Below are 21,181 nucleotides of genomic sequence, written 5' to 3'. Positions count from 1 at the left end.
AGGCTCACAACATGGCACGCTCGAGCTCAAGCATGTCGGCGAAGTCTACTCCAAATCCATTCACAGCTGCGGGCCATATTACCCCGCCAAATCTACAGCAGCAGGCACCAGCAGCAAATACAAGCATGATGACGGACTTCCTGAGTAGCTCTGACTTCCACCAGCCCGCGAACACGTTCATGTATGCTCACCAGTCTATGGGACGATCAGATCTCGCCCCCGTAGCTGAGGGAGGAAGTGTCATGGATGTCGGCGATTGGCTCAACTCGAAGGGCGAGCTCGTGCCACCCTCTCCCATCGGCCCAACCTCACTCACCACTTCACCGATAGCCATCAACTCAAGAGATCTTCTCTCTCCCTTAGATGCATTGCCACAATTCTCGTCAAATCCCGGACTCCAGTCACAATGCGGTTCTTTGACATCCGCTGCGACCTTGGAGAGCCCCATGACTAGATCAAATAGTCAGGCATGCCAATCAGTTTCCGGCCAACTACCTATCGATATGATGAGATTAGGCTCGCAGTCCTCTGGCAATGATGCATTTTCCAGCCAAGAGGCGGCCTTCAGCAATGTCGCAAATCAATACTCCACCCTTGGCAAGCGCAATGCTTCCAACGAGGATTTTCTGCATCTCGGCGCCATGCCACAATTCGATTATGGCACATCAGCACCTGTCAAGACAGTTTTGCCTCACGACCTCGCCAACATGGAGCGATCCATGTCGACAGACAGCCGAAACTCTACAGGGTCTATGGACAAGCGGAGAATGATGCCTCCCATGTCTAATGTGGATAACTCTTATCCTACATATCCGGTTCCCATGGAGAGGAGCGAGACTCAAGACAGCCAGATGTCGACACAGTCTTACAACAACATGTCCCTGCAGCCATTCAGTGAGCACTTTGTTGGTATGGAGCGTTCAATTTCAGCGAGCAGTGCCAAGTCTGCGCAGTCGCTCAAGCTCCGAGCCAAGGAGGCACTTAACCGCCAGAACCTGAACGCAGCGAAAGCCGCCGTTCTCGCGCCGAAGCCTGCGGCTGACAAGTTGAAGTCGGAGCCTGCATCTGACGCTGCGAGCAAGAATGGCAAGGACGGCAAGGTGCCCATGCCAAAGGCCAAGTACGAGCGACCGAAGCACCCCAAGGTCAAGTGTGGTCAGTGTGATGAGTACCCTGAGGGTTTCCGTGGCGAGCACGAGCTTCGCCGGCATACCGAGGCAAAGCACCGAGGTGTTGTCAAAAGATGGGTGTGTCGCGACCCTGCGACGGTCAATCTCACTTCAGAGGTCGCCGCCGTCAATCCGCTAGACAAATGCAAGCAGTGCAAGGCCAACAAGCAGTATGGTGCCTACTACAATGCCGCCGCACACCTGCGCAGGACCCATTTCAAGGCCAAGCCTGCGCGAGGCAAAGGTGCAAATGCTGCCGCCAAAAACACCAAGGGCGATGAGACACCTCCTGAAAAGCGTGGTGGGAAGGGCGGAGGCGATTGGCCCCCAATGCTGGAGCTCAAGAAATGGATGGTCGAAGTTCAAGTGCCCGTTGACGACCCAAGTGCGTTTGAAGGCGCCTTTGAGACCTCCACTTCTTTCGATCAAGAGGAGATGCTGGAGTTCGACATGTCTGAAGACATTTCACCTGCTGCCATGGCACATCTCCCCAATGGCGGCTTCGATACTGCTTTTGCTGGTATGGGGGGTAATTTCAACGCCTCTGAGCTCGACAGCTTCGACAACGTGTCAAACAACTATCAGAGCCTTCCGGGTGAATTTGCCGGTGCCCCTGTCATGCTCAACACCATGGATGGCATCCCAATCTCGTCAGGATCTGCCAACTTTGACTTTAACAATGGTTCAATGACACACAACCTACAGCCGGGCATCATGACTATTGATGGCAACGCCTACCACAGCCCCAATGTCTCTTCAGCTGCTACTGTCACGCCCGCCAATGCGTATCAAGAGCAGCAGTTCTCACCCACAAACACTGCTATCGGCCCACAAGTTGAAAGTGCAATTGGTGACCTTGACTTCAACGAAATGATGTTCTCTAGCATGCATGGCGTGTGATGATCTAGGCTAACTGCTGCATCTTTGCTCTCTTGATTCGTGCTTGCTTACTTGCTATTCCCATATTTCAAGACCACCCTCGAACAATGAAGACAAAAGAACAAAAAGAGAAGAGCGAGTATGTCTAATGGTTTCCTTTACGACCTAACGGCCGTCTTGCTATTCCTTTTTTTTGCTTCTCAAGATGGGAGGACGACCCGACAGCGAGCTTGCTCCCCTCACCGGCGAATCTTGCTGTCGGGTCATGGGCTTGAGAGACTAGTGTACCTTGAGGTATTCGTCTCACTCGCCCTTGGATTTCTTTACTTTTTCGACGCCGCTATTTGCTACGCTTTCTAATGCTTTTCTGCTTTCCGTTTGCCGTTTCCTTTCCTTTACGGGACTCGCCTCCCTGTTTATGACTTTAATTCCTTACTTGTCACTCTCGCTCTCAAGTCGGTGGGGATACGTTTTGATCAACACGCTCCCGATCCAACCCTCGGTCCTTCTTGGCCATCGCAACTTGCATGGGGGACGGGAAGTCAGCGGTGTTGGTCTACTTGTACATATAATACCTGACGTTGAGCATCCACAGAGATGGATGACAGAAGTGTTCAAAACGGTTGGGGGGCTACTGTGCCTTGAATGGCAAAGGGTCGGCTGTTCAAAAAGCATCGGGACGGTCTGGGGTGACTGTCCCGTGGATATACGGTTTTGCTTTTCCCGATGGACGTCTTTGGGAACGGTGATGGCTTCAAGCCTGGCGTTGCTGCGTTATCTGCTGTACATACAAGGCTGGAGAGCCCGGCTTGATGCGTGGATGCTTGGAGGCTATTGCATGGCGAGGCGTTTTGAGGTTTGCTGTTGAATACTGCTCTCATGGTTCTACTTTTGGGCGGGAAGGAAGATGTGTCACGAGTTGAATGATGTCACGAAGACGCGAGATGGTTCAGGCTTTGATCATGTATCAATATCTTAGCTAGAGGGGGTCTATGAACGCTCCCCGAAGGCAAAGACGCCTGCGCTGGTGAAAGGCGCAAGGCGATGTCCTGAATACGAGACGGCGCGTGCCCATACTGCGGTGCGCGCTGGAATTAAACATACACTTGACTTGACTTTGACTTTGACTCATTGCTTCATTCTCAATAAACTCAATCACCCATTTAGTTTGAGTGCTATCATTCGTGCAAGCCATTCCCGTGCATCCAAGCCTCGTCTCCTCTAATGCACCGCGGACCGGTAATCGGTCCAACTTTAGAAACTCAAGGCTGACTGGCGCGTTGGCACATGTGCGAAAATCAACCGTCAGAAAAGCTCGAGTACGCTCTGGGCAATGGTGTGCAAACCTATGCATGCTAAATGGGGTGCAGGTCTGCCTCACGGCGCACATCACCAGCAAGGCAGCCTGTTGTCCAGTCCTTGGCCAGGGGGGCCATAAGGCAACCGAGCGGGGTTTTGGCCTCCAGTTGACCAGCGCACCACAAAGCTGTGCGCGATTTTGAAGGTGGACGCCATCGTCTCAACAGAGTGGTAGTGTAGAAGAAAGACGAGGCGGGCCACCACAATGTTGCAATCCAGCCAGTCACCGGAAGTTGGCTCAGCAGCTGATATGAAACACGGCACCCTCACCACTAGCTTTATCTGTCTCACTTCAAGAGATGAGACTATGGTGCCAATGTATCCCCTGGCGCTTGAATATAGCGAATGGTTACCAACCATCCCAGACAACAGCACTAATAGCGATTTACCAGAACCTTGCGAACGCTTTTACGGCGTAGTCAATCGTGCGATTATCTCCGGCAGCATCAGAAGCTTAGAAATAAAGTTGAGAAAACTTTCAAGATGTGGCTTTCCCCCACAAGGCTATAACAGACATTGTTTGCAGTTGAAACAAGTAGACTTGAGTGGCTCCTCCCGAGGTGAAGCTTGGCACATGATAGTCCGTCCGATTGAATGATGATAGACATGCTCCCGAATCTCTCATCTGTAATCTCTCATTTCAATGATGCTCGATAGCTGAACGCGACGAGCATAATAACTATCAGACTTCATGTTCTAGCAACAAGCAGTACACAGTGGTTGTATGGTGGATGTGCTATGCCATGCTCCGGCCATGCCATAGTTTCGAGCTCAATCATCAGAGTATGCGGGAGTAGCCCGTATCAAAGAGGAGGAAGCCTGTGCGCTTCTGGACGCCTCTTCAAGAGATCTATCTCCTGAAATTCATGGTCTCATTAATGCCAATGGATCTTTCCGATCATAGAAGAGTTATGACGAAGAGGCGCATGTGTAGAGCTTTGTATCGACCTAGAAACATTTAGAAGCTTGAATACTAGTGTCCGACTACTCGAGCTATTGTAATCTTACAATATTGTAGAGACTTGAAGATAGCTCATAGATAGTGTCAGTAGCATACAATCTCAAGCCAGAGAGACATAGACCGGCTTACAAACGCGCCCGCGGCCATCTAAAGCTTTTTGTGAATAGAATGCTGATGGGATTGAGATTCGCCATCTGTTCTAGCCATCACCCGCCAGACGACGAGCGCAGCGTATTTCGTGAGGGGTTTCCTTCCAGTGTAGTATGATGCCTGTCTCTTAACGCTCCATTCTGGATGGGGCTGGATATAACTTCATCCTTTTAGGTTAAACAGCGGAATCGTCATTTTTCCATCTGGGTTACAATCTTCTATCAACCCCGCAGACTCCATAGTATTGAATATTACCCCAGGTTTCTTGTTTGTGGATAATGCCACGAACAGCACACTAGTAAGGACAAAAAGTCGCCAGAGGATATCATGCCGATCTGGTAAACGATTTCCCCCTTAAACCTTGACTTCTCGATTAAGCACGCCAACCATCAGACGTCATTTCACGATCAGCAATCTACATACAAAACTATGGCATCTGCAACCTGTTATCTCGGTGTTTTAAATGCCAAGACGCGGCGTTCCATCAACCTCTGTCTCGAATTGTTGGAGGCATCTCGCCTTTTGTCATGACAGTCGCCATGCACTTGTTAACTACCTTCTTGACATTTATTTCTAGTGTCGTTGCTCTAGTCCCCGTGCAACGAGACGTGGCTGCTCAGCCATGCGGCGATGGGTTAACAGTGCGTACGACAAGCGGTGAGCTCAGAGGCTTCATCAATAGCACTGCACCCTGGACGCGTCAATTCCTTGGTGTCCCATACGCGGAACCTCCAGTCGGTACTTTGAGATTCAAGCCACCAAGACGCAAACGTAGTTCGGCGCCATTGAACGCGAAGGCGTTCCAGCCATCGTGCAAACAACAATTGAGCAACTCTTCAACTATCTATACGGAATGGGAAACACAGTTCCTTATCAATGGCCCAGACTCAGAGGATTGTCTCTATTTAAACGTCTACGCACCACTGTATCCTGTCAATGACAAGTTGCCGGTTTTCATATATGTTCCAGGAGGTGGTTTCACCGGCGGGGGTGCAAACTCCCTATATAAAATTCCTGATAAATGGATCAATCAAACCCAATCACATATTGTCATTACAATCAACTATCGAGTGAACCTTTTTGGGTTTCCCTCTGCTAAGGCTTCATTCCTGAATCTTGGCCTTCTCGATCAGCGAGTCGTGGTAGAGTGGGCATACGATAATATAGCTGCATTCGGAGGTGATCCCGAGCGGATGGTGCTTTGGGGACAAAGCGCCGGGGCGATGTCTGCGGCATACTACTCATATGGGTGGTACAACGATCCTATCGTCAAAGGCTTGATTGCCGATTCAGGAGCCGCGAGTGGTCTGAGAGCACCTTCGTATAGCAACTTTACTGCACTGGCCGGCAAAGTTGGTTGTGGCGGGCTCTATGATGAGGCCGAGCTTGCATGCATGCAAGCAGTCGATGCTACTACGCTCCAGAACCTAGTTTCCACCACTTCTGGTATATCATTCGGGCCGCGTGCAGATAACGTGACAATGTATGGGAATTTGGCAGAGCGCATAGCGAATGGGCTTGTTGCAGATATTGTGAGTTTGCTCTCGAACGATACAAAACTTCAAACATTTCCGCAGTCATCTTGGCTATGTCATGCTTGGTCTAACCTTCTAAATTAATAGCCTATGATTAATGGCAACAATGACAATGAGGGAGCTGGCTTCAGCCCGTCGTCTGGTGAGACCCAAGCAACGTGGCAAACCGGTCTAAGTGCCATTACCTGCCCAGTGTCAGCAGAGGTCGCGTAAGTCTTGTCATCGTCTTATGAACTTTAATTAGAAAGACTGTTACTGACACAATGTCTTGGCAGTTTGCGTGCTTCGAGTAATTTAACAACATATCGGTATTACTACAGCGGCAACTTTTCGAACATCTCACCCAAACCCTGGATCGGTGCTGCGCACAGTGGTACGTGAAACCCACTTAGATTGATTCATGTCAAAATAGTCCGGAGACTAATCAAGAGTGATCGGTAGCTGAATTACCGCTGATATTTGGAACTCACTGGGAGTACCGCGGTAACTCGACTGAGTTTGAATGGCAAGTCAGTGCAATCATGCAAGGTAAGTGCTCCTTTTAAACACTGCAGAATTGATGTCTTCATTGAACAGCGAACTGAAACTAAATTGAAACAGAATTTTGGCTGTCTTTTGCATCCAATCCATCTGCCGACCCGGTCGCTGGAGAGATCACATGGCCAAAATACTCAACTACGGCTAACACCACACTGCACTTTGCTGCAGAGAATGAAGTCGTACAATACATCAACGGTAGCGTTGTCGATGACCTATGTCCAACTTCTACGTGTCCGACATGCGCCTACTTCAACTCTATAGCAAGTTAACGAGATGAGGTCAGTAATGGCATCGTGCTTAGCATGAGGAGAGACAGCATCTCAAGCGTAATAGAATAGATGTGAATGACAGCATACTGGCAATCAATGACATCCCAGATGTTTACATTTTCCGCAAATCCGAGTGTTTCCTTCGTCTTCTGATGACATGAAACTTGTAAATAGAAGTTGGCAGGGAGTGTTGAAGAGACTCATAATATTCTCAGACCTAGACAAAGGCTCGACGACCGCCTGGTAATACGGATAACAAACTGAAGACTCACGGAATACTTTGAAAGAAACAATTATCCATAGATGTGCTAATGAATGGAACTTTCAGAGCTAAAATGTATCGCAATTGAGAGGACGCTCTGAACCTTTACCCATTACATTGTCAATGTTTAACCGGACGATGGTCTTAGGCAATCGATTGACGTAGTAGGCGTGTTGAACATGCGGAGAACCATGTAAATACAACCATCTGCCCCTTGTTTGAATGCCGATCTGAACTGCGGAGAAAGGTAAAGTGCGGGGATTGCACTAAAACAAGCATGCGAACTTGACGGCGCGACATACCCTCGGTTGAAAGTAACACTGGCATCACGATGGAACCTGCCATTACTGCCGCTGCTTCTAGTACGTCCTAGGCAGCATCCTTTTCTCATTTGGGGTAGACTGGAGGTAAACATTCTGCCGCATTGTTGGTGATGTGACTAGAACCGGAAGCCGGCAAGATGGTGGATCAGAAGACTTGGTATATTTCCAACCATTTCGAATCTTGATTCAATTGACCTTGAAAATGGTACCGGCCGTCAGTCTCTCTAATCATGTGGAGGTTAATTATCTTTTTTCTCATTTGTGCTTCTGAAGCATCGCCTGTAACCAGGCACGAAGCAGCAAATCCCACTGTAACCATCAGAAATGGTACTTACGAGGGAATTCATTCATTGGGTTACGACCAGGACTTCTTCCTTGGTGTACCTTTTGCACAGCCTCCGGTGAAGTCTCTACGATTCAAGAATCCTGCGTCGTTGACCGAAGGGTGGAAAGGGGTTAGAGAAGCTAAAAAATACTCCGCAGAATGTGTTGGCTATGGTGTATGGACAGATCCGATTACCTCACACCTGTGCAATATAGAAGGTGGCTGAAATTTCCTAGGCATCTCAAATGGGTTACAGCGTCAGTGAAGTAAGTCGATTTGATTCTAAGATACAAATGGCGAGAGATTAAAGAAACAAGGACTGCTTGTACCTTAACGTGATTCGACCATCAGGAGTGAGCGAACACCACCCTCTCCCCGTTCTTCTTTGGATCTATGGGGGTGGCTACGTCCAGGGTGGCGCTCCAGATCTGCGATATAACCTATCATTCATTGTCCAACGGTCGGTAGAGATAGATCAGCCTGCGATTGGTGTTAGCATCAACTACCGTTTGAGTGCCTGGGGTTGGTTGAACTCCGATGAAGTGAAGGCAAGTGGACAGACCAACCTTGGATTGAGAGATCAGCGGCTGGCCCTTCATTGGGTCCATGAGAATATAGCTGCATTTGGCGGAGATCCTAAAAAGGTTACAATATGGGGTCAGAGCGCAGGTGCAGAATCGGTCGGATTACATCTCATTGCATATGACGGTCGAGACGATGATATATTCCATGGTGCAATTATGGAGAGTGGCACGCCAATCAACTCCGGCCCACAAACCACTTCGTTACAATCCAAGTACGACCAGCTCACGCAAGCAGTTGGGTGTGGAGACACTACCGATTCGCTGGACTGCCTTCGCTCTGTGCCATACGAGAATTTGAATGCCGCTATCAACACCACTGCTCTGTCGTCTATCTGGCATCCTTACATTGACGGTGACATCTTCGCGCGTCACGCGTCGCAGCAAGTCGCGGAGTCCAATTTTGTCAAGGTGCCAATCATCCTTGGGACAAATACAGATGAAGGTACAAGCTTCGCGCCACAGCTCGTGAACACTACAGAGCAAGCCTTTCAAAGGATCCTCAGCTCAGCTCCTGGAATGACTGAAGATTTTGCGAACAAAGTTTTCGAGGCATATCCGCTTGTTTCACCAGACAACGAATTGCCGAACCTTGACCAGTCATTCGTGCCGCCTGCATACCCGTGGGGCACACAATGGAGGCGCGTAGCAACTTACTATGGTGATAAGATGTTCATAGCTAATCGCCGTAAGAGCTGCGAGACATGGGCCGCTCATGGCCTTTCGGCCTATTGCTTCCGTTTTAACGCGATTCCCGCGTGGTCTACTCCTCTTCAAGGTGCGACACACTTCGTTGAGGTCGCCTTCGCTATGCTAAATTTGGACGGTGTTGGATATCCTCCTGTTCGAGTTCCTCCCTTCGAGGGACTTGGTGAGGAGTATAAAGACCTGGCGCGACTCATGAGTAGCGACTGGATCGCGTTCGCCAATCATGGAGATCCGAACAAGTGGAAGGGACGGAAAGAGGCAGCTGCAACACTTGGGGAGCCAGTGCCGAATTGGCCGAAGTACAGTGTTCCCAGCAAAACAGGGACTACGCATTGTATTGGACGCCCATCAAGGAATTTCCTCTATGAGGCAAATGTGACCAGTTCTGTAGAGCCTGATACGTGGAGGAAGCAAGGCATTGAATTGCTAATTTCAGGGAATCTGGAGGTTTATGATAGATAATCGCAGTAGAAAGAGGACTATTGATTGAGAAAATTTTACTATGCGAAATTGATTATTGTGAAAAGACATAATGGTATTCTTTCATTATGTATCTCATGGTGTATTAGACAGAGTGATCTGAGCCAAATCTGATCGAATAAACAATCGCAGTAGCTTCCCCCTGGGAACGATCTCATATAATACGTGGTTCAATATACAATATCCGCAGTTCCACCAACGCCCTCAGCCTGGAAATATCATTGAACACGTGAGATTCATCGTTGAATCGCCTTTGTGTCTAGGTGATAAATCTTAGAAAAGGCACAGGAAACGTGAAGACGAAGAGGATGGAAGAAAAAGAGAGCCACGCCAGCCAAAACGCCAACGCCGAGACCGCTATGTTATACAGCCCTTCGGTGTCAATTTGTCGGGAGACAGAGCTCCCGTTCCCACCATCAGCCAAGCCGCTGTCGCTATCCAGCAAGCTTTGGTCGTTTCCGCTGGATCTCACGAGCGCAGTAATCCTCCACATCCTGCGCTTCCGTCACTTGGTCGACTAGGTCGAGTATGGCCTAGGCTGGGACAGGCACAGCGATGTCGTAGGGTAGCTCATGATGGAAGTCGCTGAGGCGCAGCGGAAGAGACATGTCGGCGAGATTATCCTTGTCATCGTTCTCGCCTTTGCCATCCCCAGCGCTGTCGCTGTAATTACTACAAGTTGGGGTACTAGAGAAACGTGTCTAACCACATATGGGAGATCATAAGTGTCATTAGATTAGACCTCGCATCGGATAAGTTGCTTCTCAAATGAGAAATCTGTTCCTGACTACACGTGAGACGCAGAGCTGTTCTGAAATTTTGAACCTTCGTCCTACCATGACCGCAAGCTTGGGATAAATTAGTCGACTCCAGTCCATCTTGTATGGCGAAATCTACGCTTTCCACGCCGCATCCCTGGATTTTGAAGATTGACTGGGAGACCTCTTTACTAGTAGCTTCACAGCGACGGCATTCCTCTAGCAAAGCTGCCTCTTAAGCCGTTGACGCTTTGTTGTGGTGGCTTATAGAGGTAAGTTTTGTGCTGACTGCCTGTGATAGTTGCTTGAGGTCGCGAGAGATTTGGTTGAGATCCGACGATCTGCGATTCAACTCCTGATGCGCCCTTGTAGACTGACATGGACCGGTTGAACAGGCGAGCACCAAAGTCAACCAATTGCACAGCGGCGGCAACTACGCCTACAACACTAATCGGATCCATCTCACCCAGATTCCGGTTGCGCTTTTCTCTTGAAGTTGTGAGCTTCGGCAAGGCTCCCGTAGCCTTCTGTCTATGGGTGGTGGCGCATCCTGTGACCGGGACAGTCACGTGGAAGCGCCTGTTGTGAAAGCTTTGAAGAGTCTGGGCTAACAAGGGAAAACGGTCAATCATCTAAGCCCTAGAATCGCCTGGCGATAGAGCCAATCCATTGTAATAGACATGCCGGAGTTGTCAAGCTGAGTTCATCACGCGCGACAAGCTCACGCTCGAATAGATTCCCCACTATGAGACTTATCACCTAGACATATTCAGGAAATATGTCGTAGCGGCTTCAAATCTCTTACATCAAGGTGAAAGCTGGTATCCGCGTCTGAGAATGCAATGACAGTATGAATCGATGGGCTAACTTAGGTAATCACGCTTAAGCCTCAATAGAGCAACCCTTTTGAGGCTGGCCACGCTATCGCAATTAGTTTGAGCGTTTATTAGGGAGGAATGCAAGGAATGGTGGATTGCGATCGTATGAGCAAGCCGGGTCCCGCTGATGTGCAGTACTGGTACGGAGCGGATCGGACGGGTAGCGTCGACCGGGCCAGGCCTCTCTGGATGGCGTTATGTTATGTTACGGTGGGTTTGTTGCAAGGTAGACTTCTCACCTTACCTTACCTTAGATCAAGCGTTGGCGCCTGTGCCCAGATGCTAACTAATCCATCTATCTAGCTGTCTCTATCAATCAGCCGATTCAACCATTCAGTAAGTGCGCTTTCATCTCCCACATCACGACACCAATTGGCTTCAAAGGTGCAAGGAGATGCCGGCCATCACCTGACAGATACAGAGTAACTGCAGACTAAAGGCTGCGGCATTGCATGAGGCAGTCTCGGGCACTGGCACTGCATTGGACTCGGCCCACTCACGTTGCCCGAGTTGGCCCCCCAGCTTTCCCCGCATTGGAGAACAGCCGCCCGCCGCCTGTGACAGTCCAGCTCAGCATCGGGGCGAAGCCTGTGATATCATCCTTTCTCCTCCTTCCGCCTTCTTCTCTTCACATACCACTGCCTTGCCCGCCTGAGAATATACCGCTCTCTCCTTTCTCGACGCAAGACGATCAATCTCTCATGATCCGTCCTGCCCGCTCCCGCATGTCGATGGCCGTCCCGTGCCCGCCATGAAGACCGAAGAAGACGACGCCGCGCAAGACGTCCACAATGCCGCCGCCACCCGCGCCGAGGCCAGCGATCCCGAGGCTGCGGCATCGGGCGCAAGGCTCCAGCCGCCCCAGAGACGGACGGTGTGCGATCACTGTCGCCGGAGAAGTATGCCGTCCCCCTTCCGTGTCTCTGATCTCTCGTGTTGTCTCACTCAGCGCATTGCGGGGCGGGGTGTCAAGGCTGCGCTGAACCCGATGAGCTTTGTCTCCGAGCGATGACAAATGCCACAGTGAAGGAAGTCCAGCTAACCACCCCTCACAGGAATTCGCTGTGACGGCCAGTTCCCATGTCGTCAATGCCTCAATGCTTCTCTGACCTGCAAGAGGGATCATGTCCCGCGGAAGCGTGGCCCCAAACGTGGCCATGGGCGCGTGATCAACGAACTGAGAGCTAAAGAGACAAAGGAGAAGAGCAGCAGGGAAAGCAGCGCAGAGTATGAAGCGCTCACGCCCAGTGTGAAGAAGCTTGCTAAATGCCGCAACAGCATCGATATGGAAAGCGTGAGACCAGAGACTAGATCTGCCACAACTTCAATTCCATCAACGCCATCGCCCCAGGACATATCCTGGAACAAGAACTTGTCAGATCCTCGAAATGCTCCCGAGCCGAGGAGCATGTTCACGAGTGATGCGTTTCTGCCAAATAGTCGCTGCTATCTCCATCTCATCCCGCAGTGTGTGGAACTCTACTACGAGCACATCTATCCCATCATGCCGCTGCTGTACATGCCGGCCATTCGCTCGATGATAGCTCGACCAATGACACCATCAGAGAAGAACTTGGTCTATGCCCTGTGTTCCTTGACGTGTCTGCACATGTCGGGCAAGAGTCTTCAGACCCCAGGTGCGCCGCCGTCGTGGGAGGCTGCTGGTCGATACTTTCTTGATGAATGCATCTCAGTTCGACACTCCTATGACTTCATGGAGGACTTGTCTCTATTTGCCGTCATCTCTTCATTTTGGCTGTCCACATCTTTCTTCGAGATAAATCAGAACCGCAAATCTTGGGTGTATTTGCGGGAAGCTTTGACATTGGCCCTTGATCTTGACCTTCAAAACGACAGGTCATACGTTGGCCTCAGCCCGGAGGAGACCTTATGTCGGCAACGAGTGTTCTGGATTCTTTTTGTTACTGAACGGTAAGTCTGTGGTTTTGATTCAGTTGACTATGATGAAACTATGACCTGACACAAAATCAGCTCGTTCGCCATTCTTCGAAACAAACCTATCACCTTCAAGAAGACCCCCTCACTACCTACATCTCGCCATTCATACGAATCCCCAGATATCCACACTGGGTTCCTCCAACTCATCTCATCGTACACACCACTAGACGAGTCCTTTGTCTCAGCTTGGAACGAGGGCTCTGATCCACGCGTCAGCGCAACGACGTATCTTACCCTGCAAAACGTCCTCTCTCGGCCTCCTGCATTCTTAACCCGAACTCGCCCTTCCACACCCTCAAAACATCGCATGTCCACCGGTATTCCATCCCGCCCTACGAGCGCGGGCGTCGAGCCCAGCGACGAACCTCTTATCGCCGATGACGACGACGAGCCCACGCCCACCGAGATCCAGAAAGCGGATCTGCTCATCACGCAGCAATGGCTCCGCCTGATCGTCTGGCAGAGCTCGTTCCGCCAAGGCCTCCTCTCCTGGGCCGCGCCGCACGAGAGCATGCACTTCGCCTTCCCGCTCGCCATTGCCCGGCGGACCGCGGGCGTCCTCTCCAGCCTGCCCAGCAGCGCGGTCGAGGTCCACGGCATGGGCATTTTCGAGAAGATCTTCGAGATCGGGACGTGGTGCATCAACGTGCTCGGGGCCTGCGACTCCGCCAGCGCGGCCGGGACGCCCATTTCAGAGATCAACCCGTCTATGATGGGGTTCGGCTCGAGCGGAGGCGGCATCATGGGGATGGATTTCGTTGGTGCGGGCGGCGACCTGGGCATCTTGGGCCTGAGCCGGAAAGGCGTCGCCGTGGACCCGCTTGAGTTCTTCGTCAGGACGCTGAGCGCCAGCCCGAATAGTCGGACGCAGTTCGCGGACAGGCTGCTGATGTTTGCGCAGGAGCGGCCGGGCGGGATGCGGATGTCGCTGTCTCCTGTCCTGACGCTGCCGTCACCAGCTATTGATGACAGTACGTGGAATTCGGGCACTGCCGGCACGATAGGCAGCGTCGTAGGAGAGGTTAAAGAGGAGAACGATGCCGAGGCCGGCCTGCCGGGCTATGAGATGAGCGGCGCCTTGGGCGATGTATTCTCGGAACCTCTGCCGCCAGCCAGCCTCAGCGGCGTGGCAGTAGATCCAACCTCCAGCGATGGTGTTATGCCCATGTCAGGATATCTTGGTGCGCAAGAGGCACCGACAAGTGTCCCGCCATCGTTCGCGGGCTGGAGTGTTGGCGATGTTGGTCAGGAAATGGGGATGAACTTCCAGGTTGTCCCGACGGTTGAGGATGCCTACTTCTCACATAGCGGCGAAGCCAGCCCGATTTTGTCGAGAAATAACTCGGGCACCAGCATCAACAGGCGGTCGGATCAGAGGGGAGGAGTGAATGAGGACGAGAGTGTTCCGCGGATGCATGACGTGCAGCATAGGTCAAGTTCACATCAAGATCTCGGCGTTTTCTGGTAGGCATCTCTTTGTCCGGTTTGAACTGGGAGACCATTTTAGGAAGCGATCGGAGCAATTTATGATACACAGGCTGTGGGCAAGAAGCCTTGTAGGATTGGGCAATTGTTGGTTTTAGGAACCTATGTATGATAAAGGATGTTGGGATGAAGCCAAATGGTGATAATATACAACATCTGATATGACCTCAAAAGAGAAAACAGGCTCCCCGCTCCACTCTACTGATACTGATGTAAAAGGTATTCCCTAACGCCTGGCAAGCTCTAGCTTACATGATGCAGTCATAAACCCCAGAACCGCTCTGACCTATCTGTACTCTCGGTGGCTTGACTCTCTGCCTTATTAGGTAATAGGCAAGAATCCTAGATCTAGCCAATTGAGCCCGTCGAACCTCACCTCCTTCACCTTGCCCTCGCTCTGGAAGTAGCACCTGTTCATGTCCGTCGTGGAGCTGATGTTGACGCCCTGCTCATCCCAGGCTGTCTGCGTGACACACGTAATGTCGGTGCCATTATCAGCACCCGCGAGCGCATCGTAGGTCTTCGGGCCCTGCCAGCCAGAGCTGGTGTCGTTCTGCCAGATCACCTGCAGCGTCCCGCTCCTGTCCTGGTACAGCGTGTAGGTGTTGATGAGGTCTGCCTCGCGTCCGTAGACGAATGCGCCGATGGCAGATTCTTTTGGGATCGCGGCCGCGAGCTCTGCTCCGTAGGACCACGCCCAAGTGCTGGGCACGTCACCGTCCTGGCTGGCGAGGAAGATTGACATCTTGCCTTCCTCGTTGCGGTAGACGAATGCGCCGCCGTCGAGGTACTTCACCGCTGCGGGGATTAAAGCCAGGCCAGTGCCGGCAGTACCTTTCACGCCGTCGAATGTTGAGTTTGACCACTGCGGGACCATTATTAGCAATCATGCGTGCCAAAGGGAAGTGAAGGCTGCCTTACATCGTTGAATCCATGCCACTCGATCCACCGAATGGTACCGGTGTTTGCGTCTTGCGATACCACATACGGGAAGTAGCTGGCCATGCGTGACGAAACGTCGATTGTTAATGGAAACGAGTTGATGCCCGCAGCGTCACCCTTGACAGGTCTCGTACCATCTTGAAAGATCTGGCCCTTCAATTCGTTGTTCCTGTCCGAGTAAAAGAGGTACACTTGCGGCGGGTCTTCGTCTAACAACGTCGAACTAGCCACAGGTGTGTCGTTAATGGCTTTGAGATTGTCCAGCTCGATGGGGTTGGACCAGGCATCATTGACGCTGAGATAGTCAGAGTAGCGCAAGTTGCCCTCCGGACCTTGGAAGAACAGTCGGATGCGGAAGCCGTCGTCGATCCGGTATCCCGTCACAGCGAGCTTCGCATTCGGTCGGATGTTCTTGAGGGGCTCCGTTGTATTAGACGACGACGTGCCGTTGCCCGAGCTTCCACCGCTGCTGCCGTCTCCGTCCCCATTATTTGACGAGGACGAGTCCTTATTGGAGCTGGAGCGAGATGACCGGCTTCCCACGACACCGCCCACAACAGCGGCGATGATAACTATGACGGCTATGATGGCGCCTAGAATCCACCACATCTTCTTGCGACTCTTCTTCTCTGGCTGCTGTTGCTCAATTGGTATCGGCATAGCTGTCATGTCCTGCCCGTAACCCCCATATCCTTTGCCACCCATACTCCCATCAGAGCTAGGGATTGGCTGGTAGGGCGAGTAGGCATTACTTCCAACTACAGTCTTCTCGCCCTGCGAATATTCAACGGGATGTAGCCCACTGTACTGCTCTGGGACGACCTCGAGGCCGGAGGCTTGGTGTTGGACCGCGTTCGGATCGTAGGCCGGGGATGTCGAGTGTTGGTAGGGCGAGACCTCCAATCCCTGGTGGTATTGTTGGTTTCTCTCCATTGTTTGCTGCACGGTGTCCCAGCACTTCAGAGAACGTAACGAATGGCACGCCGTGTCACTCGACTTGACAGAACGATCGAGGTCCTAGAGGCATCGTCCGCAGACGAGTCGCACGTGTTGGAATCGGTGATGCAATCCGAGAAAGCCAGAAGTGTAGGAGGAGAAAAGAAGAGGAGAGACCCAAATGCCGGGCACTCTCCTCGCGCGCGGAGGATCTGCACTCTCTCATTTTCACAGATCAGTGATCCTTGGGGGGTTTGTGCCGTTGCAGGTGGAACCTTTACTCGGTGTTAGAGTGTGTCTTGGTCCGGGACATGGTTTTGAATCCTTTGGCGCCCCTATCTGGCGCAGCCCGCGATCCGGGCGTTTAATCGCAACCGCTAGCCCAGCCGACCCAACGGTGGCACAGCCTGCCAGCGTCAGAAGATCAGCGGCGCAGCGCTTCTTTTCTGGTTTAGTGTGCGCCAGCTCTGCCGGCGGAGTGGCTTTTCCTCAGGGCTCAGCGGCTGCATCGCGTCTCTTGAGACGGAGCCAAGTGAAGGTTGATTCATGCTGTCCAAGCCATCTGTCACAGAACAACCTTGGAGTTGGCAGACCATCATGCAATGGGAAGGCGTGACCGAGTTCAGCCTGCGCTGTTCTGCCATGCTGGTGATTATCAAGGGGATGACTGAGTCTGAGCGGTGGAGCTTCGCTACTGAGAAGGACAAGCTTGACCTGAAGGATCTGACGAGAGCACGCTAAATGGCCTCGACAGACCTCTGTTCTCCGTCGGCTCCGGCGCAGATCGCTCAGCTCTGCTCCATGGATGTCATCTTAGTGCAAAATGGCCGCCAACCAGCCCTATGAGGCAGTTCGTGCGATCCAATTGGCCCCTAGTGTCTCGAAGTATCACTGTCACTGTGGTGTGTGGCCTTCTATTGCGCTGTTTCAGCCCCAAGGATTATCTTCAAACCAGTGCGGTGGCCGATTCTGGGAGATTTCTAGAATAAAGATCGTCGGTTTCTCAATCCATCTGAAATGGACTTCAGGAGTTTCTGACAGCCTAACTGCTGCGACGAATCCTTCATCATTGCATTTCAATGATCGGTGTCGTATTCGCTAATGTTCGCCAAGCTGCTGTGCCATACGTCGGAATTAGCATTGAATGGATGGGTTGACCAGGTTTTACTCAAATGCACGCGACACACAAGATCTATGGAGAAGCCAGGGATTGAGTAGCTACCAAAAAAGCTATTTATCTATGCTATGATGGGGTATCAGAAAGACTGCATGCTATACGCCTCGCCGTGATCTGGCCTGTCGCCTCATTCAAAGCCTGCAACGGCTACCTCGATGGCAGCTGTCACGGTGCTCCTCTGCGTATGATCCCCTCCGATAAACGGTCCCCAAAATGCTCCGATGATCCGTTTGTTGTCTGTCAATCTGAAGTCATCAAGGTCGTATCTGTCCCGAGTGCATTCCGTGGCAAAGGACGGAAGAAAATAAAAATGATAACTCCTCCAAAAGCAATCGTGCCCGCAAATGTATCCCCTAGATGTGGTTGTGACGGATCGATCGCAAGATGGCAACGTTCTGCCCAAAACCACTCTTAGGTGCGCCGAGTGAGCCATCGTCTCCCTCGATGCGAGTTCCATCCCAATCTAGACGGCTTCGCCTTCTAAGAACACTCTGTGCACGCCCATCTTGTGCACCTCCATTCCGACGAAGACTCTGAGCGTCCGCGGCCTCGATGAGACCGGTTGTACTGGTCCTCTACGCTATAACCGCCAGAGACCTCATCCGACTCATCAATGAGTCTTGAAATAAGAGGGTCGATTCTGGGGCCGGTGTTGGCGTGCAGGACCCGAGGCGAAGGGACGGTTGCCGGAGAGGCAGCAGAAGGGGCAAAATCTATCAGAGCAGTCATGTCGTCGTCGACAATGCTGATGAGATCTTGCGCGCTGCTGGTGACGGAATCGGCCTCTTCAAGTTGAGTATGTGGAGGAGAAGAGCTTTGATCAGCCGGGGGTGCATCAGACTCTTCGACAATGCTGATGCGATCGTCCTCGCTGCCGATGACGAAATCAGTCTCGAGGTTTTGAGCCTGTGGCAGAGTGTCGGGATCAGATAGGGATGCATCGATATCGTTGATGGTTTCATCATGCTCCCCGGTCACTTCAGACGCTGAGGACAAGTCGTCGCCAAGTGTATCCGTACCACGAGCAGGAGTAATTAATAAGCCGCTGTTTATCGCAATGACCTCAAGTAGTCTCTCATAGTCTGGAAGGGCCGGTGCAACCAGCGGAAGACGATAGGATTGGACTGTTGTTAGAGGCTGGACTTCATCCTGGTTTTGAACGTCACCGTTGCCGTGGGCCATGGCTGAGATATCCGATACCTCCTCGCTCGAGTAAAGCACCTCGGGCTCGTCATCCTCTTCTGCCAGAAGAATGTTGTCCTCCGCATACTGTAGCTCTTCGTTATGATCGGAATCCTCGACGCTTGTGTCCTCGGCCAGGATAGGCTCTTCCTCGACTAGAGTCTGAGAAGAGCTATCGTCAGTAATCTCTAGCCCCTCTTGATCAACGTCGTACTCAGTCGTGTTGTCGTGGACGAATTGCTGTTGCTGGGAGATTGGTGTCCATTCTGCGAAGCCAGAGTTGGATATGTTCGGGCTCTTAATCGGTCGAGAGATCTCATCCAACTCGATGTCCTCCAAGCGCTCATCCACAGGACTGTCCTGAGTAATCCCGCTGGGACCGCCCACATCTTGAGAGATTGCCATCAAGTCCGAGGTCTGCTCGAGATTCGTGGAAGACTCTGCGGCATCCTTCGATCGGTCTTCATCCATGTCATTATCATTCAAGTAGGCGTTGTCCATGGATCTGCTCTCATGGCCGGGGTCCTCCGACTCGGTATTCTCCAAGAAGTTGTCCATGGCAGTCTCAGTTTGGGCTTTGGCACCTTGACCTGTTGCCATGGGCTCTTCAGACATTCCAGCCTCATGGTGCTCCTGATCCGGCGCAGCGAGTGCGGCGTTCTTCTTTCCCTTCTTCTTATCTCGTTTTCTCTTGTTCTTCGCTGCATGCTTTCCCTGTGAACCCTCTTGAGCCTGAGGCTGATCTTGAGCTGACTGCTCTTGAGTTAACTGCATGTGAGCTGATTGGTCTTGAGTCGGAGGCTCTTGAAATTGCCACCCCTCTCGTTGATATTTCACCTTCATGGCCGCTTGCCAGGCCTCTCGCTCTTTAGCAATGCGCTGCTCCTCAATGATGCGCTCCTTCGCGGAGAGAGGGATGCTAGGGAACAGGGCGTGAAGGCTTCGCTTCTCTATTGCCTCGATGACGCGATCCCAGACACCATCGCCCTCTGCGTTTCTCTCGGCACGATCAAAAAGGTCACGTCGCTGTTTATTGTCGATCTCCTTGAATGTTTTCGGCAGCTCGATAGTGTCGGGGTCGGCACCGCCGAGCTCTGCCCACTCCTTCTTAGCAAGGTTCGGAAAGTTGAGGGCGAACATGAGTTTTCGAGGAGATAGCATAGGATGGTTATCCGGGTATATGATTAACTCCGCACGCCAACGTTCAGTCTCGGGCTCATCATCAGACGAGTGAGCCTCATGCTCCGTGCTGTAAACTGTGGGTCTAGGCTTGGTATCGTCGACCGGCGGTGCGATGGAGTTGGTGGCAACGGCTAAGGCATTGAGGTGGTTCTCATAAAGGAACTCCATCGTGCCAGGCTCTTGACCTACAGTGAGATGGGACATCGCAGTGAGGAACGCGAGGACATCATTGGTGTGGGAGGGTTGGTATAGCTTGGCTTTGACGTACTCCATGTCGTCGTTGTTGCCGATCGTGTAGTCACCGAACACCTCACTGGCGTCATCTTCTAAGTACTGATGGCTGGCTTGGCTCTCTGTAGTCTCGTTTGAATAGGCCTCAGACTCCTGCTCAAGTTGATTGAAGTGGCCTGTCACCATGTCAGTTGGGGTGCTCTCTAGGTGTAAATAGACGCCATGATCAATGTGAGAAAGAGTAAGAGGAAGATATATTCATGGCACGACGATTGAGAAATAAGACTTACTGAATAAGGTAGAGAATCTCGTCAACTTCAACTTTGCAACCGCGAGAGCAGGACCAAACACTCTGGCAGGCCAAGGGGGAAAGTCTCGATGAGTCTCTCGGTATTTCTTATACCAACTCTCAATGAAAGGATAACTCTCTTTCAGCTCAGACTGTATATATGTTAGAGCGCTTTTAATTAGAAGGATTGGGTCTACTTGCCAGAGAGAAAGTGTCGAAGGTCTTATACCGATCGCCGACTCTCTTCTCATCGTCCCGCCAGGTGTCTTCAAAGATTGAACGTGAGTCAACGAACTCTTCGTCTGGAGCTATATCGTCTACATCGCCATCCCTGGCAGATGACGTCCCAGCCATGTTGTGAGCACTGGCCGTTGGAGGCGGAGGGAATAGAGTTGTGACCAGTCCCCGTAGCCCTCCACGGCCTGCGTACAACGATAAGCCCACGTTGGAAAGCATTGTATCATAACCATCTGTCACTGTTTGTTCTTGTAGCAATGAACAATGGAAGGGTGTAGAGGATACTAGTGAGCCGTCATGAAGGAATTGTGTGCAATCATTGCAAGACTGTTCCAAGTGAGGTAGGAGGGGATTCTTTCGTAGTCAGATTTCGGAGGTTGGGTA

At 51.6% G+C, this 21,181-nt stretch overlaps 4 protein-coding genes across 4 annotated transcripts; 2 read left to right on the top strand and 2 right to left on the bottom strand.

Moving 5' to 3' along the window:
• Positions 1 to 506: 506 nt before the first annotated feature.
• On the top strand, positions 507 to 2,069 carry UCRPA7_4202 (putative key lime pathogenicity protein; the record flags this gene model as incomplete). Its single annotated transcript, XM_007916790.1, has 1 exon — positions 507 to 2,069. One exon carries the CDS (start codon positions 507 to 509, stop codon positions 2,067 to 2,069), a length of 1,563 nt encoding a protein of 520 aa, XP_007914981.1.
• Positions 2,070 to 13,443: 11,374 nt separating this feature from the next.
• On the top strand, positions 13,444 to 14,604 carry UCRPA7_4201 (putative fungal specific transcription factor protein; the record flags this gene model as incomplete). Its single annotated transcript, XM_007916786.1, has 1 exon — positions 13,444 to 14,604. One exon carries the CDS (start codon positions 13,444 to 13,446, stop codon positions 14,602 to 14,604), a length of 1,161 nt encoding a protein of 386 aa, XP_007914977.1.
• Positions 14,605 to 14,943: 339 nt separating this feature from the next.
• UCRPA7_4200 (hypothetical protein) lies at positions 14,944 to 16,276 on the bottom strand (the record flags this gene model as incomplete). The annotated part of the gene is made up of 3 exons (XM_007916761.1): positions 14,944 to 15,486; positions 15,543 to 16,199; positions 16,271 to 16,276. 3 exons carry the CDS (start codon positions 16,274 to 16,276, stop codon positions 14,944 to 14,946), a joined length of 1,206 nt encoding a protein of 401 aa, XP_007914952.1.
• A 1,880-nt stretch (positions 16,277 to 18,156) lies between these two features.
• Positions 18,157 to 20,457, bottom strand: UCRPA7_4199 (hypothetical protein; the record flags this gene model as incomplete). The annotated part of the gene is made up of 1 exon (XM_007916754.1): positions 18,157 to 20,457. One exon carries the CDS (start codon positions 20,455 to 20,457, stop codon positions 18,157 to 18,159), a length of 2,301 nt encoding a protein of 766 aa, XP_007914945.1.
• Between the last annotated feature and the right edge of the window lie 724 nt (positions 20,458 to 21,181).

The sequence above is a fragment of the Phaeoacremonium minimum genome (assembly GCF_000392275.1).
Source record: "Phaeoacremonium minimum UCRPA7 unplaced genomic scaffold PA7_03_scaffold_330, whole genome shotgun sequence".
Taxonomy (NCBI): Eukaryota; Fungi; Ascomycota; class Sordariomycetes; order Togniniales; family Togniniaceae; genus Phaeoacremonium; species Phaeoacremonium minimum.
This window is presented reverse-complemented; position numbering and strand designations above follow the sequence as displayed.